At 48.9% G+C, this 24,763-nt stretch overlaps 1 protein-coding gene across 1 annotated transcript in view; it reads left to right on the top strand.

Annotated features, from left to right (window-relative positions):
* drp2 (dystrophin related protein 2) overlaps positions 1-23,143 on the top strand; it is a 100,616-nt gene extending 77,473 nt beyond the window's left edge. Inside the window, 8 exon segments of the mRNA XM_076995125.1 lie at positions 6-142; positions 7,948-8,013; positions 11,637-11,702; positions 14,146-14,289; positions 20,699-20,948; positions 22,507-22,621; positions 22,730-22,863; positions 22,969-23,143. Of these exon segments, the coding sequence (XP_076851240.1) occupies positions 6-142; positions 7,948-8,013; positions 11,637-11,702; positions 14,146-14,289; positions 20,699-20,948; positions 22,507-22,621; positions 22,730-22,824 (873 nt within the window). The 3' untranslated portion in view covers positions 22,825-22,863; positions 22,969-23,143.
* The last annotated feature ends 1,620 nt before the right edge of the window (positions 23,144-24,763 follow it).

The raw sequence follows: 24,763 nt of genomic DNA, 5'->3' as shown, positions 1-24,763 counted from the left end.
TGCAGACCACCTCTGGGGAGAAGATGCGGGACTTTGCTAAGACTCTGAAGAACAAGTTCCGATCGAAGCAGTACTTCAGTAAGCACCCACAGAGAGGCTACCTGCCTGTGCAGACCCTCCTGGAGGCAGAGAGCGGCGAAACGTGAGTCTGAAAGGCAGGCCCCAGCGGCGGCTGTTAAGTGATTGCTTTTGATTTGAGTGGTTACTTTTGATTTGAGTGGTTACTTTTGATTTGAGTTGGGTAATGACAGAGGAGTCGGGTGTGTAAGAGCCAGTTAAGGGTTAATTTATTGTATAAAATAATTTAGTTAAAGAGGTTAAAATATGATGAAGATAATTAATAATAATAATCCATAATTGTTGCATTCTCTAAAATGAAAACAGAAATTAGTAATGTATAAGTTTGAAGAAATTTCTGTACTTTCAGCTTCCGTCAGTAACCCTTTTTGTTTCCTGCTTAAGTTAGGACGGACAGACGTCAGTTGGAGTTTTTGGAAGCAACACAGTTTTTGGACCGAGTCATGTTGAGTTCAATGTAATGTCTGATGTTTATAAGTAAACATTTAAAGAGGATTCTATCTCACTCGCGTCTTTCAATACTGGTTGTTACTCAGAGGCAAAGGTGGCACAAGAAACTGGTGAAAGAAACGAAGCGCCTCTACATTAGTCCAAAAACTAGCTAACTCGTAGCCTCGCTGAATTAACCTGGATAGCGCAGTTCGGAGCTCGCCCAGAGAATCCGTGAAACGGGTTATCCTCTGAAGCATTCTCCAGGAAAAGGTATCGAAAATTCCTCTTTACCTCTAAGCTTTGTGAAGAAAGTACGTTGTATGGATTCTAAGATGGTCCACGAGTTCGGACGAAAACGAAAGTAAAAAAAAAAAAAAAAAAAAAAAAAAAAAAAAAAAAAAACCACAAAAGGGGGCTAACCAAAGTTAAAAGAGCTAGCGCGTTGGATCTCTTCCCTGTAAGAACGCTCGTGAATAACAGGATTGGATTCGGTCAAGGTGGAGTTTTGCGATTTGGAAAGGTTGTGTGCACTCGGCTCGTTAAGAAAGACAACTGAGAAGTGTTTTAAAACCCTTGTGCGCGCAACGTGAGCATTAGCTCCACGAATTGTAAGATGGCCGATGAAAATAAAAACGGACGTGGCAAAGACAGAGTGGAGCAGGGAAGACCACGCAAGCTAACTGAGAAGGGTATAGAGGAAAGATTACAAAGGTTCATAGCATTGAGGAGACGAACTTTGGGAACTCTTAACTAGCCGAATGAAAGAGATAGAGGCACTGATGAGTGCAAAAAATTTAGAAAATGTTAAAGATATGATGGAAAGTGAATTTGCACAATCCCTAAATGAGTTCAATAGTCTCAACAACGAAGTTGGCAATCTGTTGTCTGAAGATGAAAAAATGCTTGACCAGGATAATTGGTTTGTACCAAAAATGGAAGTTATCAAAGACTTTATGAAAATAACTAAAAGATGGATTGCAGATGAGCATGAATACACAATGAAGGAAAGCATGCAACTGGAAGAGCAGCATGTGATAGATGAACAACAAGATGCCATTCTACCGAGTGACAGTGTTTCACAGGTAAGGGTCTGCAGAGCTGTAAAGGATCACCTGCGTGGGTCTCGTGTAAGTGGAACATCATGTGTATCGTCCACACGTGCTAGACAAGAAGCAGAACACGCAGCTCTGCTGGAACGTGCAGCAGCGTTAAGGAAAAGACAGGAGCTTGAATTCGAAGCAGCTAGAATTAAAGCTGAAAAGGAAGAGCTAGAGCTGGAGACTGCATTAGCTGAAAGCCAAGCAAAATTAAAAGTGCTTAGAGAATATGAGAGGTCCGAAGATGGTTCCAGTTGCCATTCGTCAGCGTGGAAATCACTAAGCGGGAAAATGAATAAGGAAAGAGATGCCATGATGCTACAGCAGCAAGCTCATGTGAATGTTCATGTACCAACGCAAGTGCAGCACTCCAGAATACCACAGCAGCCACAGCCAGCTTCCAATCAGAGTCCTAGAGCTCAAACGAGCAGAGGTGATGACATCTTTACAGTCATACAAAAACAGAATGTAATTACCGAGCTACTTGTAAAACAACAACAGCTTTCACAGCTACCGAAAAAGGACATTCCTGTGTTCAAGGGTGACGCGCTCCAGTACAAATCCTTCATAAGGGCGTTTGAGCATGCAATTGAGCAGAAGACTGACAACGATCAGGATAAGTTATACTTCTTGGAACAGTACACGGATGGCGAACCTCAAGAACTGGTACGCAGCTGCGTTCACATGACACCTAGCAAAGGCTATCACGAGGCAAAACAGCTACTTCATAAGCATTATGGGGATGAGCTTCGCATAGCCAGTGCATACATTGATAAAGCGCTCAAATGGCCACAAGTGAAGTCGGACGACAGGACAGCGTTGAATGCCTACGCAATGTTTTTGATTGGATGTTGTAACACTATGGAGGACATTGAATTTTTAGAAGAGATGGACAATCCAACCAATCTACGGACAGTAATATCCAAACTGCCGTACAAAATGAAAGAACGTTGGCGTGCTGAAGCTTTCGAACTTAAAGAGCGAAGAGGAAGGAGAGCAAGGTTTGCTGATTTGGTGAACTTCGTAGATCGCCAAGCTAAGATAGCTATGGACCCCCTCTTCGGTAATATCTCAGACAGCCGCACAACCGCGCCTGGAAAGATGGACCAAAGGGAAAACAGGCCAGCAAGGAAAGAGGTGCGTGGAAGCAGCTTCGCAACTAATGTTGCTGCTGAAAGCAAAGTGTCCCAAAAAATACATATCAAGCCTGCTAACATGAGTACAACAGTGAATGCCTTTGATAAACCATGTTTGTACTGCCAGCAGTCTCACACCCTTGCTTCATGCAGTATGATCAAAGGTCGGCCACATAAAGAACGACTAGACTTTCTGAAATCAAAGGGCCTATGTTTTGGATGCTTGGTTCCTGGCCATCTCAGCACATTCTGCAAAAGAAAATTAGAGTGCAAGGAATGTGCATTAAAGCACCCTGATATTCTGCACAAAGTTAAGGATGAAGGTTCTGTCTCCGTCCCAGTAAAGAAAGATGGTGCTCAAATTAAAGAGGTGCCCTGCGCAGAAGCTCCCATCTCACAAGAGTCCTGTGGCTTTACGGGGGCCGGAGAAGCTGATTGTGTGCTGTCAATAGTACCAATAAAAATCAAGTCAAAGAATAGCGACAAACATATAAAAACGTATGCTTTTCTGGACCCGGGAAGCACAGCAACCTTCTGCACGGAAGACCTGCAAAGGAAATTGAACGTGAAAGGGAAGCCCACAAGAATACTTCTAAGCACCATGGGCCAAGATGAACCAGGTGAACGAAAGCTCGTGAACAGTTTTGTGATATCTGACCTGGAAGTGTGTGGGTTGGAAAGCAACGTGTTCATTGAGTTACCCAAGGTGTTTACTCACAGCAGCATACCTGTTCATGCCGGGAATATACCCAAACAGAAGGATGTTCAGATGTGGCCATACCTCCACGAAGTGAGCTTGCCAGAGATAGATGCTGAAGTGGGACTACTTATTGGAGCAAATTGTTCAAGAGCATTAGAACCCTGGCGCATCATTAATGGTCAGGCTGGAGGTCCCTATGCTGTGAAGACGGCCATTGGCTGGGTTGTGAACGGACCTATAAGGAAAGACCTGAATGAAACAGAGAATGAACCGCGACCTTTCTCAGTCAACAAAATCTCTTTGATGGAGATTGAGAGGTTATTGGTCCAACAGTATAATGCTGATTTTCCAGAGCGCAGCTATGACGACAAGAAAGAGATGTCTCAAGAAGACAAAATATTTATGCGGTGTGTGGAGAAGACGTCAATTTTAGAGAATGGACATTATACCATTGGATTGCCATTCAGGAATGAGAAGCTCCAAATGCCTAATAACCGTTGTGTGGCGGAACAACGTATAGCGTTTTTGCTTAGGAAGTTTAAGAGGAATGCTGAATTCTTTGAAGACTACAAGGGATTCATGGAAACCATCATTGGTAAGGGCTATGCTGTCCAGGTTCCTACACACCAACTGAACAGAGATGACAAAAGGGTGTTTTATATACCACACCATGGCGTCTATCACCCAAAAAAACAGAAGTTGCGGGTGGTATTTGACTGCACGTCCTCATTCCAGGGTAGGTGTCTAAATAGCGAACTGCTCCAGGGGCCTGACTTGACCAGCACATTAGTCGGAGTTCTTCTGAGATTTCGTGAGGAGTCAGTGGCAGTAATGGCAGACATTGAGTCAATGTTCTACCAAGTTAGGGTGCCGGAACATGATGCGGATCTACTTCGTTTTCTTTGGTGGCCCAACGGCAGGTTGGATGAGCCCATGGCGGAGTTCCGGATGACCGTGCACCTCTTCGGAGCCAACTCTTCACCAAGTGTAGCTTCTTACGCACTCAGAAGAACAGCAGAGGATCACAGAAGTGTTACTTCTCCATGTGCGGTTCAGACAGTCCTGAATAATTTCTACGTGGATGATTGTCTGAAAAGCGTAGCTACAGATGAAGACGCAATTACCTTAGTCAATGATCTTAGAGCCTTGTGCAACAGTGGAGGGTTCACCTTAACAAAGTGGATGAGCAATAGCAGAAAGGTGTTACTGTCAATCCCTGAGGAACACAGAGCCAGTAAAATGAAAGACCTGGACTTACGACACGACGCTCTGCCAGTGGAGAGAACACTCGGTGTTCAGTGGGACACAGAAATGGATACTTTCACATACAGCATGAAACTGCAAGACAAACCGATGACAAGAAGAGGCATATTGTCAGTCATTAATTCCATCTATGACCCCCTTGGGTTTTTGGCCCCAGTCATCTTGCCTGCTAAACTTTTGTTGAAAGAGCTCTGTAAAGAACAACTTGGTTGGGATGAGAACATTGGTGAAAGGCATGCTGAAGATTGGAGGAGATGGGTGAAAGATGTTACTCACCTCACCAATTTCCACGTGAGTAGGTGCTTAAAACCCACCAAGTTTGGATGCTCTACTGCGGCGCAGTTGCATCATTTTTCAGATGCCTCAGAGTATGCATATGGCACTGTGTCTTATCTACTGCTAGAAAATGAGCAAGGCGAGAAACACTGTGCTTTCCTTATGGGGAAATCAAGAGTGGCTCCTCTCAAACGTGTCACGATCCCTAGACTTGAGCTGACAGCAGCAGTTATCGCGGTGAAGGTCGACAAGATGTTACATCAAGAACTTCAAGTTCCACTGCAACAATCTGTCTTCTGGACAGACAGCACAACGGTGCTCAGATACGTCTTCAGTGAAGCTGCTCGTTTCAAAACGTTTGTTGCGAACAGAATTTCCTTGATCCGAGAAGCAACCAAGCAATCTCAATGGAAGTACGTCAGAACAGACGAAAATCCTGCAGATCAAGCCAGCAGAGGCCTGAAAGCGAAAAGCTTGGTGCAAGGAGGAACGTGGATGAGTGGACCAAAGTTTCTGCCGAACGAGAACGATTGGCCGGAACAGCCAGTGCTGTGGAAGGAAAGCCTGGACGAAGACCCAGAGGTCAAGAACTCAGTCACTGTTAATACAGTCAAAGTAGAAGAAAGTACAGAACCAATGAGCCAGCTGATCGGCTATTATTCAGATTGGAATAAGCTTAAACGATCAGTGGCTTGGATTGTAAAAATAAAGGATGCTCTGTGGAAATGGAAGGAAGAAAGTAAAGAGGCATCAAGAGCAATCGATCAAACTGAAAAAGACACTGGAAAGCGACGATTAGAGCTAGAACGGCATATGAAGAAATTTAAAGCTACATCAGGAAATAAATCGCTTACCTTGGAGGACTTGGACACAGCTGAAGCGGAAATAATACGGTTCAGCCAAAGACAGCATTTTGGAGAGGAAATCAAAGTTCTGCAGAAAGGCAACAATCTCAGTCGCAGTAGTGCGCTGTTTAGACTGAATCCGACTCTCCAAGATGGCACCTTGAGGGTTGGCGGAAGACTTAACAAGTCCGCTATGCCAGAAAACGCTAAACATCCAGCAATTCTTTCTAAACACAGCAAAGTTGCCACCTTGATCTTGAGAGACATACATCAAAGAACAGGACACTGTGGGCGCAGTTATGTGTTGGCACAACTGAGATGCAGATATTGGATTCCACAAGCCAATAACGCAATCAGGAAGATCATTAACAAATGCACAGTCTGCCGTAGGATGACGGGAAAGGCTGGTGAGCAAATGATGGCGGACTTACCCGAAGATCGCCTCCTCCCGGACCAACCACCTTTCACGAACACCGGCGTTGATTACTTTGGCCCGTTTGAAGTTAAACGGGGACGGAGTACTGTTAAGAGATACGGGGTGATGTTCACTTGTCTCTCTCTCCGAGCCGTGCACATTGAAGTTGCTGACAGCCTTGACACGGACTCCTGCATTAATGCAATACGCCGGTTTGTATGTAGGAGGGGTCAAGTCAACACCCTGAGGTCAGACAATGGGACAAATTTTGTGGCAGCTGAAAGAGAGTTAAGGGGAGCCATTCAACAGTTGGATAATGACAAAATTGAAAGAGCCTTTCATCCAAAGGGAATAAAGTGGATATTCAACAGCCCAGCCGCCTCCCATCAAGGCGGGGTTTGGGAAAGACAAATCCGCAGTGCGCGAAGGATCCTTAATTCCCTGGTGAAGGAGCAAGCAATGAACGATGACTGTCTTCATACAATAATGTGTGAAGTCGAAAGCATCATCAATGGAAGGCCACTGACGAGTGTCTCGGATGATGCAAACGACATCGAGCCTTTAACCCCCAATCACTTATTGCTTCTGAAGTCCCAGCCAATCATGCCTCCAGGCACCTTCTGCAAAGATGACATGTATGCAAGAAGAAGATGGAAGCAAGTCCAATATCTTGCAGATTTATTCTGGTCTAGATGGACACGAGAATACCTACCCCTTCTTCAGGAGCGCCAGAAATGGCTGAAACCTAGAAGAAACTTCATGATGGGAGATGTCGTGCTATTAGTGGATAGTTCTTCCCCTCGCAACTCCTGGGTCATGGGGAAGGTAGTTGAAACAATGCCAGACTCCAGTGGAATGGTGCGGAGAGTGAAATTGAAGACAAGGACCAACACTTTGGAAAGGCCTGTAAATAAACTGTGTCTGTTGAAAGAAGTGATGTAGACGACTAACAAAGGAAGACAAGTTGGTCTTCATGAACATTTGAAGTATAGGTAGTAGGCTCTTAATGTTTAAGTTTGTAATAGCTTAGTCCTCCTGCCTAACCAATTAGGGGCCGGGTAATGTAAGAGCCAGTTAAGGGTTAATTTATTGTATAAAATAATTTAGTTAAAGAGGTTAAAATATGATGAAGATAATTAATAATAATAATCCATAATTGTTGCATTCTCTAAAATGAAAACAGAAATTAGTAATGTATAAGTTTGAAGAAATTTCTGTACTTTCAGCTTCCGTCAGTAACCCTTTTTGTTTCCTGCTTAAGTTAGGACGGACAGACGTCAGTTGGAGTTTTTGGAAGCAACACAGTTTTTGGACCGAGTCATGTTGAGTTCAATGTAATGTCTGATGTTTATAAGTAAACATTTAAAGAGGATTCTATCTCACTCGCGTCTTTCAATACTGGTTGTTACTCAGAGGCAAAGGTGGCACAAGAAACTGGTGAAAGAAACGAAGCGCCTCTACAGGGTGTAAGGCAAGCACTCGTTTTGAGGTTGATTGGCAGAGAACTGACTAAGAAAAAGTGATGTTTATTTGACTGTGTGAAGACTGTCGGTTTCACACACACACACACACACAAGCACACACACACACACCCAAGCATTCACACCTAAAGATCCCTCATGCTAACATATTGATGTGTGTGTGTGTGTGTGTGTGTGTGTGTGTGTGTGTGTGTGTGTGTGTGTGTGTGTGTGTGTTCTGGCAGGCCATGTTCTTCTCCAAGGCTGCCCCATGCGGACACACATAGCCGGATCGAGCACTTTGCCAGCAGGTAGATTTGTCACGCATGGGTGGTGCCCAATAGCCACCCGCACCCCCACCCGCACCCCCACCCACACCCCCACCTCCTCATCCTATCACTCCTGCATCTGAGCCCTGATTAGAGTATTGATCTACTCTACATGGACACACTAAAAGCAAAACCATTCTCTCCAGACAAACAGTTTAGCCAACAGCAAGACAGATAGGGAGAGAGAGAGAGAGACCCGTGTAAGGTGGACAGATAGGGAGAGGGAGAGAGAGACCCGTGTAAGGTGGACAGATAGGGAGAGAGAGAAAGAGAGAGAGAGAGAGAGAGAGAGAGAGAGAGAGGTGTGGGGTGGACAGATAGGGAGAGAGAAAGAGAGACCAGTGTGAGGTGGACAGAGAGGGAGAGAGAGACCCATGTGAGGGGGACAGATAGGGAGAGAGAGACAAGTGTGGAATGGACAGATAGGGAGAGGGAGAGAGACACGTGTGGGGTGGACAGGGGTCAGCTGCTCTCTCTAGCCAGAGTTAAGGGGCCATACACAGAATCTGGCAGCTGCCACCTCAGATCAGTGTCTGCCGTGTCAGGGCTCCCACACCAGCAGTCATATGAAACACTCACACTGAGAGGATTTAGAGATTGACTGTGTTCTCGGAGAAAGGCCGCAGACCAGGTTCACAGAACAATCAATGATCTGCCTCCCATCTTCTCTGTGGTTTTTTTTTTCTTAGTAATGTGGAGATAGTTTGGTAATAGCATCAGAATAAAAATCGTGCTTTAAACACGTGGTCGGATTATGCCTGTTCTGGGAATGCAGTGGACCCCCAAAAAAAGAGCATTTCTTGTGTTTTATTGCAGGAACACACACACACACACACACACACACACACACACACACACCCTCTTCAGCCACTTTTATCTGGCTGACCACACCACGTTGGGACATACACATGGTTTGCAGTGTGTTCTCTCCTTCTCTCCTCTCCCCCATTATCTCCCTCTATCTCTATCTCCCTCTGCTCCCTGCAGCTTCATCTTTCTCTCCACTTCTCTCTCGCTCCTGTCTCCTCTCCTTCCCACGGCGTCACTTTTGTTTGTCAGCATTCCCTCGTCTCTTCTCCTCCGTGTCTCCTCTCACCTCCGTTAGCTCCTCTACGTATTGAAATGAAATATTTCACTGCGCAAGCCTCTGTTGCGTGTGTTGACAGCATGGGGAGGCTCCTGTGTGTGCCGTTGGGCATGGAGCAATTAAGGCCCGTATGTCAGCGCAGGGGAAAACGCTCACGGTTATTTTATGAAGAGGTTGGTTTGTGATGGCCACTTCCTGTCCGGCCGCATTGTGCTGGACTGTGGGCTGGGTGTTGGCTGGCTTCACTCAGATGTCAGAATCTATGATAGGCTGCTTGTGTGTGTGTGTGTGTGTGTGTGTGGGCCTTGTAAAAGGGTGACATTTGTTTTTCTTCTTTCTTCTCTGTGTAATAAAAAAAAAAATTCATGATGTGAGTCGTGGCTAAATGGGGACAGACATGGCTTTTATCGCTGGGAGAAGAGGGATGGAGCCGGAGGATCCATCTCCCTTCTGCAGCTGAATGTAAAACGCCCTTTAATTCAGGTTTATCTCGCGTCTCCCTGTCCCACATACAGTGGAGGGAGACGCTCACTAAATGACGAATCACTTTATTTATTCCCTTAATCATTGTCAGGACTCCCTTTAAGCTCTAATGGAAAATTAAACTGACAGAAGAAAGGAAAGTTAAGACTCTAGTGTAGTCTTGCTGAGGATCTGTGTGTATGTGTGTGTGTGTGTGTGTGTGTGTGTGTGTGTGTCTGTGTGTGTGTGTGTGTGTGTGTGTGTGTGTGTGTGTGTGTGTGTGTGTGTGTGTGTGTATGTGGTGGATGGAGAGGCTCATTTGGATCCAGAGAGAGTCAGAGGGTTGTTTTTTTATGTGTCTCAGGCAAGCGTCTTGGTGTCCATGTTAATGGGGTGCGCTGCAGGATGCCTGGTGTGTGGAGACAGCTCTGATGGGAAGGGTTCACATGAGCTTCTGCAGAAGGAGGCCTTCTTATCATCAAAACAGACCATCACAGAGACAGAGAGACAGAGAGAGAGAGAGAGAGAGAGAGAGAGAGAGAGAGAGAGAGAGAGAGAGAGAGACAGAGACAGAGACAGAGTTCCAGCTGACTGGGATTAGGGCAGCTATGGCACACTCACAGGTCAAGATTGTTGGGTTTTCTTACTCTAATTAGAGATCATCACTGATAATATCACCGGCTGATGTCTGCTTGATAGAAAAAAAAGAATAAAAATGGTTTATGTGTTGCTTTGTCTTTGTGTCTCTCCCACTGTCTCTCTCACACACACAAACACACACCTGATTGCCCATAAAGTAGCCTTGATTTCTTGTCTTGCCTCTAGGGACGTGCTTCTCTGAACTCACTTCCAGGGTACCCTTGTCTCAACCATCGCATCCTCTAACTGCATGTTAGTTTTCCTGGGGGAGCAATTCGATGCAGCCCGTAGATCCTGGAGCAGACTCCGTCTGGTGTTGTCCTAGCCGTGTCCAGCATGTACGAGGACGGCGAGTGTGGCAGTCAGTGACTGGCTGAGAAAGGGAGCTTGGATGACGCAATTCTGACTTTGTGACAAAGCTTTCATCACTCCAATTGATCTGTATAGGCACATCCAAAGAACTGTTTAGTGGACTCTCTGGCAATTTGCTACCCCAGCTATAGGCTATGCAAGGCACTTAGCACTTTTCATTACTGGCTTTGCAGGAGACTGCTCTGCCACTAATTCACTGGCTGAACCCCCCCTCCACACACACACACACACACACACACACACACACACACACACACACAGACACACACGCACACACCCTTAGGGTAACTCAAGGCAGGAAGAGGGCAGAATGCTGCTAAAAGCAAAGTTCCGCCATCAAAGTTCCACTGCTGGGGGACAGGGTGCGCTGTCCATGGTGCTGAATTCCCGAGGCTTAACTAAGTCCTGCGTGTGGAATAATGATAATGCCTGCCATCAGGACTGCACTGGCATAACTGCTCTCACTGGAAAGTGATTCCCTTGATTTCTTCATATAAACATCATCTGATAAATAAATGGCATCATCAGTCACAGCAATACAAGTGACAGTTTATCAAAGTGATGATCCGCTCTGCGTCTGGAGATTTACCAGCCTACAGTCCGATCCATAGGGTTCGATCCATGGCGTTTGATCTGTGAGCTGGTGTACTGGAACCAGCTAATCCGTTCCTGTGGTAACATACATGTTTTAAACCCTAGGGAACCTTTAGGAACATACTTAAACCTTATTTTTGGCCTTATGTTAGATTTGGACCAGGATGATACTCTGCTGGCCTCCAGGCATTGGGGTGAACACACTTGTGTCAATGAAGATTATATTTGCATATTCTGGTGCAGGAGTACATTATAATGCAAAGCTTTTCATATTACACAAAAAATAAGGTCTGGATCTTTTTTTCTAGCTATGTGGAGTAACTCCTCCACGTTCACTATTGTGTGGCTGACCTATATAGATATATATGCACTCTGCTGTAATTTCTACCTCTCTCTCTCTCTCCCTCTCTCCCTCTTTCCCTCTCTCTCTCTCTCTCTCTCTCTCTGGTAGGCTGGCAGAAATGGAGAGTCAGAGCTGCTCCTTCTTCACTGACAGCCTCTCTCCTGATGAAAGTCTGTGAGTACGCTCCCTCCCACCCCCCCACACACCGAAATCATTACCTCCAAGGCCCTGTCTGTGTGTGTGTGTGTGTGTGTGTGTGTGTGTGTTTATGTTTGTGTGTGTTTGTGTGTGTGTGTGTGTGTGTGTGTGTGTGTGTTTATGTTTGTGTGTGTGTGTGTGTGTGTGTGTGTGCGTGCCTGAGCAGTCTGCCTTGAGTGTTTGTATGCGATCATGCGCCCATATGCCTATATGTTTCAGGGTCAGCAAAGTTGTCACATTAAAAAAACCCCAAAACATTCAAAACACAATGAGAATGACCCAGGGTGGCGTGTGCCTGCTCTTACACCATCATGTGAAAGTTCTTGTGATTAAGGAGTGACAGGAATAAAAAGAGTGACTTTTGTAGGGCGTGGCGCTGGAGCCAATCAAATGCCAGGGAACACAAAGTGTGAAGCTAAAGGCTGCATGCGGGGGCGGGGTTCCCGCCTCCCCAGCACTCATAAGTCAGATAAGGTGGAGCCTTCACATGAAGACACCTGTAGAGGAGACCAGGCCATCAGAGGGAGGGTTCTTTAGGGCGAGAACACTGCTGCCCTTCCCTGTAAACTCCTTCTTGTCATCATTACATTACCAGCCTTGTGGGCTGTATGGGCTTCCCTGACAAAAGTATTTGGACGTGTGTAGTTTAGGTTGAGTCCACCTTTTGGCTTAAATGTGATGTGGAGCCACCCATTTCTTCAAGGCATCGCATGTGATTGTGTTTTTAAGTTCTCAGTTCTTCTGCGGTGACATGTGCTGACACTTGCTCTGAATGGCACCCTGGAATTATCTCTCTGTGAACATCTGCTCCTTCTGTGGCATTTTGCATTGTGTCAGTGTGTCAGTGCCTCCCAGTGGAACTGTGGTGTGAGATGGTGTTCCACCACATCTCCCCTGTTTATGTCTTCATCACAATACGATGGAAATGCGACCGGCGTTTGTGTTGTCTCATTTCTATTTTCACAAGTCCTATTTGCATTCCATCTATTCTGAAAGTGTAAGTGGAAAACACTATGCTTTGACTTGAACTCTAAGTATAGTCTTTCCCACATTAAAGTGAGCTTATTGCCTTGTGTTGCATTGTTAGTTCACTTGGCTTCCGTGTCTGTGTATTATGTGTGTGTGTGTGTGTGTGTGTGTGTGCGTGCAGACATGCACCTGCAGCTCCGCACAGCTGCCGTGTATGGGTGCACTTCTCTGCTCTGTGTTTTGAGCACACACTCACTTAGCATGTGCATGCGTGGAGGTGTGGGTCTGTCAGCCTTGCAGACCACAGCCGTGGTCCTGAAACGCCCCGCAGACCACAGCCGTGGTCCCGCAACGCCCCGCAGACCACAGCCGTGGTCCTGCAACGCCCCGCAGACCACAACCGTGGTCCCGCAACGCCCCGCAGACCACATCCGTGGTCCCGCAACGCCCCGCAGACCACATCCGTGGTCCCGCAACGCCCTGCAGACCACAGCCGTGGTCCCGCAACGCCCCGCAGACCACAACCGTGGTCCCGCAACGCCCCGCAGAACACAGCCGTAGTCCCGCAACGCCCCGCAGACCACAACTGTGGTCCCGTGACGCCTCGCAGACCACAACCGTGGTCCCGCAATGCCCCGCAGAACACAGCCGTGGTCCCGCAACGCCCCGCAGACCACAACCGTGGTCCCGCAACGCCCCGCAGACCACATCCGTGGTCCCGCAACGCCCCCCAGACCACAACCGTGGTCCTGCAACGCCCCCCAGACCACAACCGTGGTCCTGCAACGCCCCGCCTCCCGCCCACGGCAGCTGCGGAGCATCCAAAAAGCCCGTTTGCATTTCCGAGCCGGAGCTGGTCCACCCGCGTCTCTCCGTCACGCATCCCAGCGCATGAGAATTGCAGGGGTCTCGCTGCTGTAATGTACAGATTGATGGGCGGAGGTTAAATGCGAAAAGATTGCTGACTTATCACGCTGCAAGTTTTTTCGACCGTAGCTGGAATTTCTCTCGCGTGACAATTGAACTAGATCAAAAGACCACGCAGGCCAGGCTGACAGTCTCTCCCTCTACACGCTCGTCGTGCGCTGTTGTGTGTGCGTTTGTGTGAGTCTGTTTGTTTGAATTAGTGATAGTGCACCTGCGAATGTAGGTGCACTGGACTGGTCTGGACTAGTGCACTGTGAACACTGTCTTTGTCTCCTAGTAAAAGTGTGTACGATGGATAAAATAGCTTTAAATCTCTGCAGCTATGACAGTGCATTAGTGGCTCGTGGAATGTAAATGTGCGTGTGTGCACGTGCGTGTGCATGCGCGTGTGCATGCGTGTGCGTGAGGCATATCTCTGCTCCCCGGAGTGCGTGTGCCTCGGCCCCTGCCACGTGTGCCCGCGTGTATGCGCTGCTGGCTGTGGTGGTTCAGTGTGCATTGTCTCCTGTGCGGGGGGACTCAGGGATGAAGATCAGTACCTCCTGCGTCACTCCAGCCCCGCCCTGGAGCAGGACTCCCCGCCCGGGCCACACCCCCTCGCCCACCTCGACTACCACAACAAGGAGGAGCTGCAGCGTACGCTAGCCCGCTTGGAGAATGAGAACAGGTGAGTGGCGTGTACCCAAAACTCACATACACACACGCACAACATGCACGCCCTCAGAGTCACACAGGCCTGCTGCTTGTTTACTAAACAATGCATTTACTGGAAGGCGCTCAATCACAATGTAATGCCACCCTGGCCCCCAGGTCAGACGACTGTTCACTCTGCAAAAGACTGGCATGGTGATTCATGCATTTGTTGTAGTCAGCTACTCCGTTTTGGAGAGACAAATGACTCCCGTTCATCTGAGACTGATGAGCTTTGTTAAGTGGAAGTTTTTCAGAACTTTGCTGCTTGTACAAATAAGGAGAGCAGAGGTTTCCGCTGCCCTCTCTTCTATCTGATTCACTGGGATCCTTACACCCACACTGACTTGCATATTGACGCTGCTGAGTGCACCTTTAGGTGACGGCTGCCAACTGATTAAACTAAAATTGAATTTTATTCAATCGCTGACCGGGAACATCATAACGACTGCTAATCTTCCCTTCAGTGGCATCATAGAAGTGCCCCCCTGACCTCTCGTGTGCGATAGTCTCATTTCCTGCCACGCGTCCCAGACCCCGAAGCGGAACGTCTCGAACGTCATCGGCAGCGGTTCGACACCTTTCTATTAGCGCTTCATTCTGACCAGAGGCCATGGCTGTCTAAACGACTCATTAACGTTTCGTCCTCCTCCTCGTTACAGGCCGGTCCTTTAAGCACAGTGTCAGGGGTCTCAGCTTCTTCTTTCTCTTGAGCCACCGGTCAGTAAATCAGGATTAATAACAAATGTCTGCAGGGCGTCTGCAACCTTAACCCACTTCATAAATCAGCACTTCCTGCAGCGGTTGGTGGTCCCTTTGAAGGCCCGTGTGATGGCTGCCTCAGGGAAAGCCCCATTACTATTACTGTAAGAACCCACAGCACCGCAGCTGCCGATAATGAGCAGACTGGTAAAACTGAGGATGATGGAGGGTTCGTTTCTTTTTTAAACAGGGTATTTTTGAGTTGCATGCAGTTCTCAACCCAAAAGCTGTATTTACATATGCAATGTCAAACTCCAAAGCCCCTCCCATGACAGTCCCAAGCCCCTCCCACGACCTGCACTCCCCTAGTCTCACAGTTGGGGTTGTCGTCCACTAATGCATAATATCCAGTCAGCATGTGGGCATGTGGTCATAAATTAGCCAGTGATAAATATGGAAGAGGGAGTATGGCAATTGTGCATGATAAACAGCTGGGTTAGAGTCTAAGTCTGTAAATGTAGACCTATAAAGTACACCTATAAAGTAGCCAGTGAGTATAGGTGCAGGGTAAGCATTATGACTAAAGTGGGTGGGGTTTAGAGGTTTGCACTGGTGCTGAAGTCATTGGTATGTGTCTAGTGTTGCTTACTGGGGTTGCTTTTTAAAGGTGGAACCTACACATATTACAAAAAATCACATCTCACCAGAGAACAGTAACTGATACGAATGTAGAGGGATTATTACAGCCTCCATGATTCCAGGGTTGTGTGTGTAGCCTGGTTTTATCACTGTCTGAGGCACCTATATTTATAAGGATTGAAACAGTGAGGTCAAGCTTGCTAATCTTGGTATGCTCAGTTTCGATTTCAGACAAAATTAGACATGATGCGAAAAATATAGGCCATGCCCATTTGTTTGTGTATATTTATGTATTTATACTGTCACCTTTATGATTTTGTACGTTACATCCCACACTTTTAAGACGGTTAGCCTCCGGGTGATTTTTAGACAGTCGCTTGTATCGTCTTTCACCGACTGCTGCCTGGAGCTTCTGATCTTCCACTTAGCGCCAGCCTTTAGAGTCAGTATGCCTGAAGCATCTTAATGACTATAGACCCGCCTAACACAGGTTTAGATGCCGAGAGGAAAGAAGTAATTCCTTCAGAACCAGGGCACCAAAATCCAACACTGCAAAATCAGCTGTTTGGTGAACTGAAACAAAATAAGAAGCACACAAGCACAAAGGGGTATACGTACATCAACTTACAAACATCTCCTCGATTATGAGAACATGCCTCCAGAACCAGTGGGCGGCACATCCTCGTGCAGTAGAAACCCCTACCACCCTGCCTGGAGATCCCATCAGGAGAAAACCGTGTAAAATGTGAGATTAGCTAGGTCGCTCTGCAGACTCAAACCCAACCAAGCATGCATTTCACTTACAGAGAGGGAAAAATGAAATCAGTAATCCATCAAAGGTAACAGCAACTAAAATTGACTGCTGAAAAATCTTGGCAAAGCTCCCCAAGAAGAACGAACAATAATTCAGTAACAGTTCAGTGATTTTTCAGTGGATTGTCGTTTGCAATGAAGGTTTTGTTTACCCACAATCTGGAATTATGTATTTTTTCTCAGAATCTTTGGACAGTGACATCATGTTGAAGAGTGAAGCATAAGTGTGTCTTGTGTTTCCAATTCTATACGCCGTTTAGTCCGCAAACCTCTTATTTACAGCAGAACTACACCCGTGATTGGCTTTGCTCTTTTGCTATTGCCTCTGCTCCTCCGGGTTATTGGTCTGAGCTGAAGGGGGTGTGTGTTGGGGACGAGGATGAGGAGGATGATGGGGGTGTGTGTTGGGGACGGGGGTGTGGAGACTGATGGGGGTGTGTGTTGGGGACGGGGGTAAAGAGGATGATGGGGGTGTGTGTTGGGGACGAGGGTGAGGAGGATAATGGGGGTGTGTGTTGGGGACGAGGGTGAGGAGGATGATGGGGGTGTGTGTTGGGGACGGGGGTGTGGAGACTGATGGGGGTGTGTGTTGGGGATGAGGGTAAGGAGGATGATGGGGGTGTGTGTTGGGGACGAGGGTGAGGAGGATGATGGGGGTGTGTGTTGGGGACGAGGGTGAAGAGGATGATGGGGGTGTGTGTTGGGGACGGGGGTGTGGAGACTGATGGGGGTCAGGGTTCGTACGGTCATGAAAAACCTGGAAAAGTTATGGAATTTGAAAATAGCAATTTCCAGGCCTGGATAAGTTTTGGAAAAAATAAAAATACTCAAATGTTTTGGAAAAGTCATGGAAATTTGCTTGACACAATAAATGTTTGTCGTTCTGATAACCGGAAGAAATATATATATAGCCTTTTTTTTCATTGTGCGGACCGCTAACGTAACTTCACACGTTAGTTCGCTGCGTTAGCAACGGACTCCAAACGGAGCTGTAGATTGTACTTTGACATGTAAATCTGCGTAATGCTGGTAAATGCCGATTCAACAATGGCTGATCAGTTGGACAAATACAAGCTGTGGTTTGAGAAAGACAAGGATGCGTGCAAAATGTGCACTGTGTGGTTAACCAATCGGTTAACGATGGGGTTAGAGACTGAAAAGTCTGTCGTAAAGCAGTTTTCGTCATTAAGCGTGACCCTAGATTTAGATACGCTTTAATCATAAATACAGTATAGAAAAAAACTGCGTGAGAAAGAGCGATCGCGTTGTCGAGATGGGCTACGGTGGAGGCTGCGCTGCTTCAGCTTATCATACACTATACTCCACTACACTCCACTGTGCTGCCACTGCACCTTCGCGCACCGCGCAAAATTACGAAAAGTCGGTCGTAACTCCAGTCCGTCGTTAACCAGACCCGTCGGTAAGCGGGGACTCACTTTTAGCCCGGATACGGCTTATAGCTACAACATTTTCCATTAAAAAAACTTTGTAGGTGCGACGTATATTGATATTGAAAATACGGTAAATGTTTATTTTTTCAATTAAACCACGTGGCTTTTCATTAATTTATGATATACTGTGGAATTTTGGCCTGGATTTTTCTTATTTTTCATGTCTACACATATGTTTAGAGAATGTATAGTCATTGAAATTTGCCTGAAAGTCATGGAAAAGTCATGGAAAAGTCATGGAAATTAATTGTCAAAAAAGTGTATGAACCCTGGGGGTGTGTGTTGGGGACGAGGGTGAAGAGGATGATGGGGGTGTGTGTTGGGGACAAGGATGAGGAGGATGATGGGGGTGTGTGTTGGGGACGAGGGTGAGGAGGATAATGGGGGTGTGTGTTGGGGACGAGGGTAAGGAGGATGATGGGGGTGTGTGTTGGGGACGAGGGTGAGGAGGATGATGGGGGTGTGTGTTGGGGACAAGGATGAGGAGGATGATGGGGGTGTGTGTTGGGGACGAGGGTGAGGAGGATAATGGGGGTGTGTGTTGGGGACGGGGGTGTGGAGGCTGATGGGGGTGTGTGTTGGGGACGAGGGTGAGGAGGATAATGGGGGTGTGTGTTGGGGACGAGGGTGAGGAGGTTGATGGGGGTGTGTGTTGGGGACGAGGGTGAGGAGGATGATGGGGGTGTGTGTTGGGGACGAGGGTAAGGAGGATGATGGGGGTGTGTGTTGGGGACGAGGGTGAGGAGGATGATGGGGGTGTGTGTTGGGGACGAGGGTAAGGAGGATGATGGGGGTGTGTGTTGGGGACGAGGGTGAGGAGTCTGATGGGGGTGTGTGTTGGGGACGAGGGTAAGGAGGATGATGGGGGTGTGTGTTGGGGACGAGGGTGAGGAGGATGATGGGGGTGTGTGTTGGGTAAGAGGGTGAGGAGGATGATGGGGGTGTGTGTTGGGGACGAGGGTGAGGAGTCTGATGGGGGTGTGTGTTGGGGACGAGGGTGAGGAGGATAATGGGGGTGTGTGTTGGGGACGAGGGTGAAGAGGATGATGGGGGTGTGTGTTGGGGACGAGGGTGAGGAGTCTGATGGGGGTGTGTGTTGGGGACGAGGGTGAGGAGGATGATGGGGGTGTGTGTTGGGGACGAGGGTGAAGAGGATGATGGGGGTGTGTGTTGGGGACGAGGGTGAGGAGTCTGATGGGGGTGTGTGTTGGGGACGAGGGTGAGGAGGATGATGGGGGTGTGTGTTGGGGACGAGGGTGAGGAGGATGATGGGGGTGTGTATTGGGGACGAGGGTGAGGAGGTTGATGGGGGTGTGTGTTGGGGACGAGGGTGAGGAGGATGATGGGGGTGTGTGTTGGGGACGAGGGTAAGGAGGATGATGGGGGTGTGTGTTGGGGACGAGGGTGAGGAGGATAATGGGGGTGTGTGTTGGGGACGAGGGTGAGGAGGATGATGGGGGTGTGTGTTGGGGACGAGGGTGAGGAGTCTGATGGGGGTGTGTGTTGGGGACGAGGGTGAGGAGGATAATGGGGGTGTGTGTTGGGTAAGAGGGTGAGGAGGATGATGGGGGTGTGTGTTGGGTAAGAGGGTGAGGAGGATGATGGGGGTGTGTGTTGGGGACGAGGGTGAAGAGGATGATGGGGGTGTGTGTTGGGGACGAGGATGAGGAGGATGATGGGGGTGTGTGTTGGGGACAGGGGTGAGGAGGATAATGGGGGTGTGTGTTGGGGACGAGGATGAGGAGGATGATGGGGGTGTGTGTTGGGGACGAGGGTGAGGAGTCTGATGGGGGTGTGTGTTGGGGACGAGGGTGAGGAGGATAATGGGGGTGTGTGTTGGGGACGAGGGTAAGGAGTCTGATGGGGGTGTGTGTTGGGGACGGGGGTGTGGAGGCTGATGGGGGTGTGTGTTGGGGACGAGGGTGAGGAGTCTGATGGGGGTGTGTGTTGGGGACGGGGGTGTGGAGGCTGATGGGGGTGTGTGTTGGGGACGAGGGTGAGGAGGTTGATGGGGGTGTGTGTTGGGGACGAGGGTGAGGAGGATGATGGGGGTGTGTGTTGGGGACGAGGGTGAGGAGGATGATGGGGGTGTGTGTTGGGGACGAGGGTGAGGAGGATAATGGGGGTGTGTGTTGGGGACGAGGGTAAGGAGGATGATGGGGGTGTGTGTTGGGGACGAGGGTGAGGAGTCTGATGGGGGTGTGTGTTGGGGACGAGGGTGAGGAGGATGATGGGGGTGTGTGTTGGGGACGAGGGTGAGGAGGATAATGGGGGTGTGTGTTGGGGACGAGGGTGAGGAGGATGATGGGGGTGTGTATTGGGGACGAGGGTGAGGAGGTTGATGGGGGTGTGTGTTGGGGACGAGGGTGAGGAGGATGATGGGGGTGTGTGTTGGGGACGAGGGTAAGGAGGATGATGGGGGTGTGTGTTGGGGACGAGGGTGAGGAGGATAATGGGGGTGTGTGTTGGGGACGAGGGTGAGGAGGATGATGGGGGTGTGTGTTGGGGACGAGGGTAAGGAGGATGATGGGGGTGTGTGTTGGGGACGAGGGTGAGGAGGATAATGGGGGTGTGTGTTGGGGACGAGGGTGAGGAGTCTGATGGGGGTGTGTGTTGGGGACGAGGGTGAGGAGGATAATGGGGGTGTGTGTTGGGTAAGAGGGTGAGGAGGATGATGGGGGTGTGTGTTGGGTAAGAGGGTGAGGAGGATGATGGGGGTGTGTGTTGGGGACGAGGGTGAGGAGGATGATGAAGACTCTGGTGTCTCTGCTCTGGTGGCAGGATGTTACAGAGTGAGTACCGGCGGCTAAAGTGGCGCCACGAGGAGGCGGTGGTGGCCGATCTCACCCCGGGCCCAGAGGTGGAGGGCGGAGCGGCTTCGCCCGCCGACCAGCCCGACGAGGAGCTCCTGGCCGAGGCCCGGGTCCTGCGGCAGCACAAAAGCCGCCTGGAGACGCGCATGCAGATCCTGGAGGACCACAACAAGCAGCTGGAGTCTCAGCTCTGCAGGCTCCGCGAACTGCTGCTGCAGGTACGGGCGGACGTCCTGGCCGTGTCCCGCGTGTCCCACCTCTCCCGTGTATCCCACGCGCGCCTGCGCTTTAAACCCTCACACTGAAGTGTGCGGTGCAGAAGGGGAGGGCGTTGTTTTCCTGCCTTTCACCTGAGTAAATGTAGATTTTTATGGCACATAAGAGTGAATGTTCATCTTCATGAAAGCCGTGGAAAGACAGAGATGGTAAAACACTGGCAGACTTTATGGGAATGAGGGAATTGGGCGGGGGGGGGGGGGGATAAAAAACCTGTTTGAAATACAGAAAGGAGCTTAAGGAACAAACGGAGTGAGAGAGAGAAAAGAGTGTTTTGAGGCTGCCGACGGAGGGGGGGGGTTGGGGGGGGGGTTGATGCTTCTGACACATGGAAGAAGAAGGGAAGCAGAGAGAGAGATTTAATGTCACAGGTGGGGGGGGGTACAGAGACAGTGGAGGAAGAGAGACAAAGAAATAGCATCTGTCAAGATTGAAAGAGAACGGATGAGAACAGCAGAAAACGTACAGCTCTAGGTGGTTTCCAAAGGCACATAGAGGGGAGAGAGAACATTTGCTGAAATCAGCATTGTGCAGGCAGAATGTGGCGGGGGTGAAGGGGGGGGGGGGGGGGGTCAGGGCCCGTAAGTCCCACGCACCACAAAGAGAGACAGGGAAGGCGATGGAAGGAGAGAGTGCATTACCGCCGTCGGAGGATGAGATGAGGAACAGGTGCTCCAGTGGCTTAGAAAATGGTAGAGAGGGAGAGAATGTGGCATTCCAGAACTGGTTAAAGTGGGATGAGCATCGCATCATGGAAACTGAGACGGGGAAGGAGCAGGGGGGAGACGGAGGGTTCATGTGATCGCGGGATTATAGGGATTATAGGGATTATAGCAGCGATGGACCAAGGGAGAAGGAACCTAGAAGAGAGAGAGAGAGAAATGTAAATCAGGGATGACCCAGTGCACGGGGATTATGGGAACTACAACACCTGGATCTCTTGAGGTTCTGCTAGGGTAGAATTAGTCTAGAGTTGCTTGTTCTCTCTGTGGATATCGGGGTGATGAAGTCTGACACACACATTGCTCTCCAGAATAAATCTCCCCATTAAAGTCAAGTTGCTTCATCTCTCTGTGTGTCTGGTGTGCCTGAAGAAGATACTTTTCTAGCTGTTGTATTTGGGAAGAGCAGATTGTCTGTTTGTAAGGGACAGCGCCCCAATCCCGGGCTACTATATGCATTACTGCTCAATCAATCAATCAAATCAATGATTGATTGATTGATTGATTGATTGATTACTGCTGAGTGTTTGTGGAATTAAAAAATGGTGCTCTTGTTTATTTTTTAGTACCAAGAACACCAAATGCAGCAATCATTGTCTCCCTGGAGTTCAGCACCAGCTGTATTGACATAAAATAATAAATAACAGCATTTATGAACTTAGGCTTTGCTCTAATTTGAGTTTAGATACAATTTTAAAAAATTACTTTCTAATTTAAGTCCAAAACAACGTATTCTTACAAATTTGGACTGTCCTCTCCTCTTCTTTTTGACTCCCAGCCCAAAGATGACTCGGACGCCAACGGTTCAGCTCCATCGTCTCTGTCTTCACCTGTGTCAGCGCTCCACCAGGGGGGGCCACCGAGCAGAGAGACCACAGACACTGAGCCAGCAGGTCAGACCTGGGGGAGATGGCCCCGGAAACCTTATTGTGCGAGCTGGTTGTGCAGCACGGAGCAGGAGTGTGTGTGTGTACTGTGAGCTGAAGATAGCTGCCTTGCAGGGGACGATTTGGACCATGAGCAGAACACTGTGCTGCAGCTACAAGAGGTGATTGAGCAGCTGAGAAACGTCTTCCCCTCTGAACCGGGCCAGTGAGGAGGACGTGGTCTGTGTCAGACGCCTGCTGGTTCACAGGTTGGCCGTTTGTTTTTGTTTTTGTACCAACAAGGTTCACTGATGATTCAAAAATACCTTTAAGAATTAAAATGGCATCTCTGGATTGTGTCTGGTCTCTTCCAGGTAGTGTGCCGCTCTGCTAACGCCCAGGTAGACGGACAATGGAGCCCAGCAGGGCTGGAGGAACCAGTTCTCCCATCCACGTGTGATAACTAACCAACGTCCTCCTAGTGCCAAAGGCCAGCGATTGATCGGAGCACTGTGCTACCGTCCTGCAGCGGCGGCCAGACGAGGGTGGGGGTTGGGTGGGGGGGGGGGGGGGGGGGGGGGGGGGGGACTCCTTCGCTACAGCACAAGTCTCTCTCCACCAACCAGGCGTGGGAGAGGAGAGGAAGCCCGCCCACTCACACCATGTGCCAGCAACTGCGCTTTAACAACCATTCCTTTTTAATTTTCTAATTTATACTTGCCTGCTCATGCAACAATGAAAGATCCATGCACACATCTCCCCACACACACACACACACACACACAAGCTGATCCTCGCGTGGCCTCTGAGAAGAGCGGATTACCCAGTGCCAGGGGGAGGCACAGCAAGCTTATTTGCTCTGTCAGGTTGACACCTCAGCAACATAAGCCATCAGTGCATACATTATTAAATACAGTGGCTTGTGCTCTGATTCTTACCACACACATCTGCTCCCCCACCTCCCCCCCCCCCTCTCTCTCTCTCTCTCTCTCTCTCTCTCTCTCTCTCTCTCTCTCTCTCTCACACACACACACACACACACACACACACACACACACACACACAACACACTCTCTCACTATGTGACCTTCTCATCTCTGTTATTATATTTGCCTCTCATACAAACTCGACATGTATACACGTTGCTAAGGGTATCCAGAGGATCAACAAGGAGATAAGCACTTATTTCATGGCTGTTTGCCCCTGCCCTGTGTGGGGGTGGGAGTGTCCCTTGCAGAGGGTAATTTGTAGCGTGAGGTTTTCTGTGAAGCTCCTCCAAAAGAGAACAAGTCTTCTCTGACCCGCACAAATGAGGTGGGGGGGTTGGAGCCATGGCAACCTGCCTCCTGCTCCCACAGCCCTGCATGGACACCCCCCCCCCCCCCCCCCATCATGCTGGACACCCCGGGTCCACAGCATATGCCTTAGTTGCCACTGATCAGGTGCTGGGTGTCTCTTAAAACAACAGCCTTACAAAACAGCTCTCTCTCCCTTCCTCTCTTTCTGATTCTCGCTCTCTTTCTCTGCGTGCGTTTTCTCTGACGGGAGGAAATGAGAGCTTCAGGATAGTGCAGGATTGCTTTACATTACGCTTTAGGAGGAGGGGACAACACATGATTCACATTCTTCCTAAGCGTGCGGAGGAAAGAGCGTTTTCCATTGAGAGGTTTATTGGGGGCGGCCAGATGTCTATGAAAAGAAAATACGCCAGAGAGGCCAGAGGAGTGAAGCGCTGTGGAGAGAGAGATCAGGGGGGCGTGGGGGGGGGCCATCGGCAGGAAGAGACTGGCGTACAAACTCACTTGGGTGGGTTGTGCCATAGCAGGCCCCATAGATGTCAGCATAGCTGATGGGGAGAGGGGGGCTGATATAGATAGAGGGAAAGAGAGAATCTCTGTCTGAAGAAAGAGGGGGAGTGAGAAGACAGATATTTTCTGATTGTTTCACTAAACACGCTGAAGTCATTATCTCCTTTCACTAGAAGGTTTGAATGATTTTCCCAAGAAGCTGCACATTGGTCTACATTGGTCTTTGAGCTGGCATGTTCATATTTGACATCACATTGCACACCACAGTCTTTGTTTTGATGGGGTTGCTAGGGAACTGTCCCTGTTGCTATCTGGAACGTCTTTCATAATAAAGGAGATGAAAATAAGCTTATAGAGAGGG

Source organism: Brachyhypopomus gauderio, unplaced genomic scaffold (genome assembly GCF_052324685.1).
Source record: "Brachyhypopomus gauderio isolate BG-103 unplaced genomic scaffold, BGAUD_0.2 sc182, whole genome shotgun sequence".
In the NCBI taxonomy this organism is placed as follows: domain Eukaryota; kingdom Metazoa; phylum Chordata; class Actinopteri; order Gymnotiformes; family Hypopomidae; genus Brachyhypopomus; species Brachyhypopomus gauderio.
This window is presented reverse-complemented; position numbering and strand designations above follow the sequence as displayed.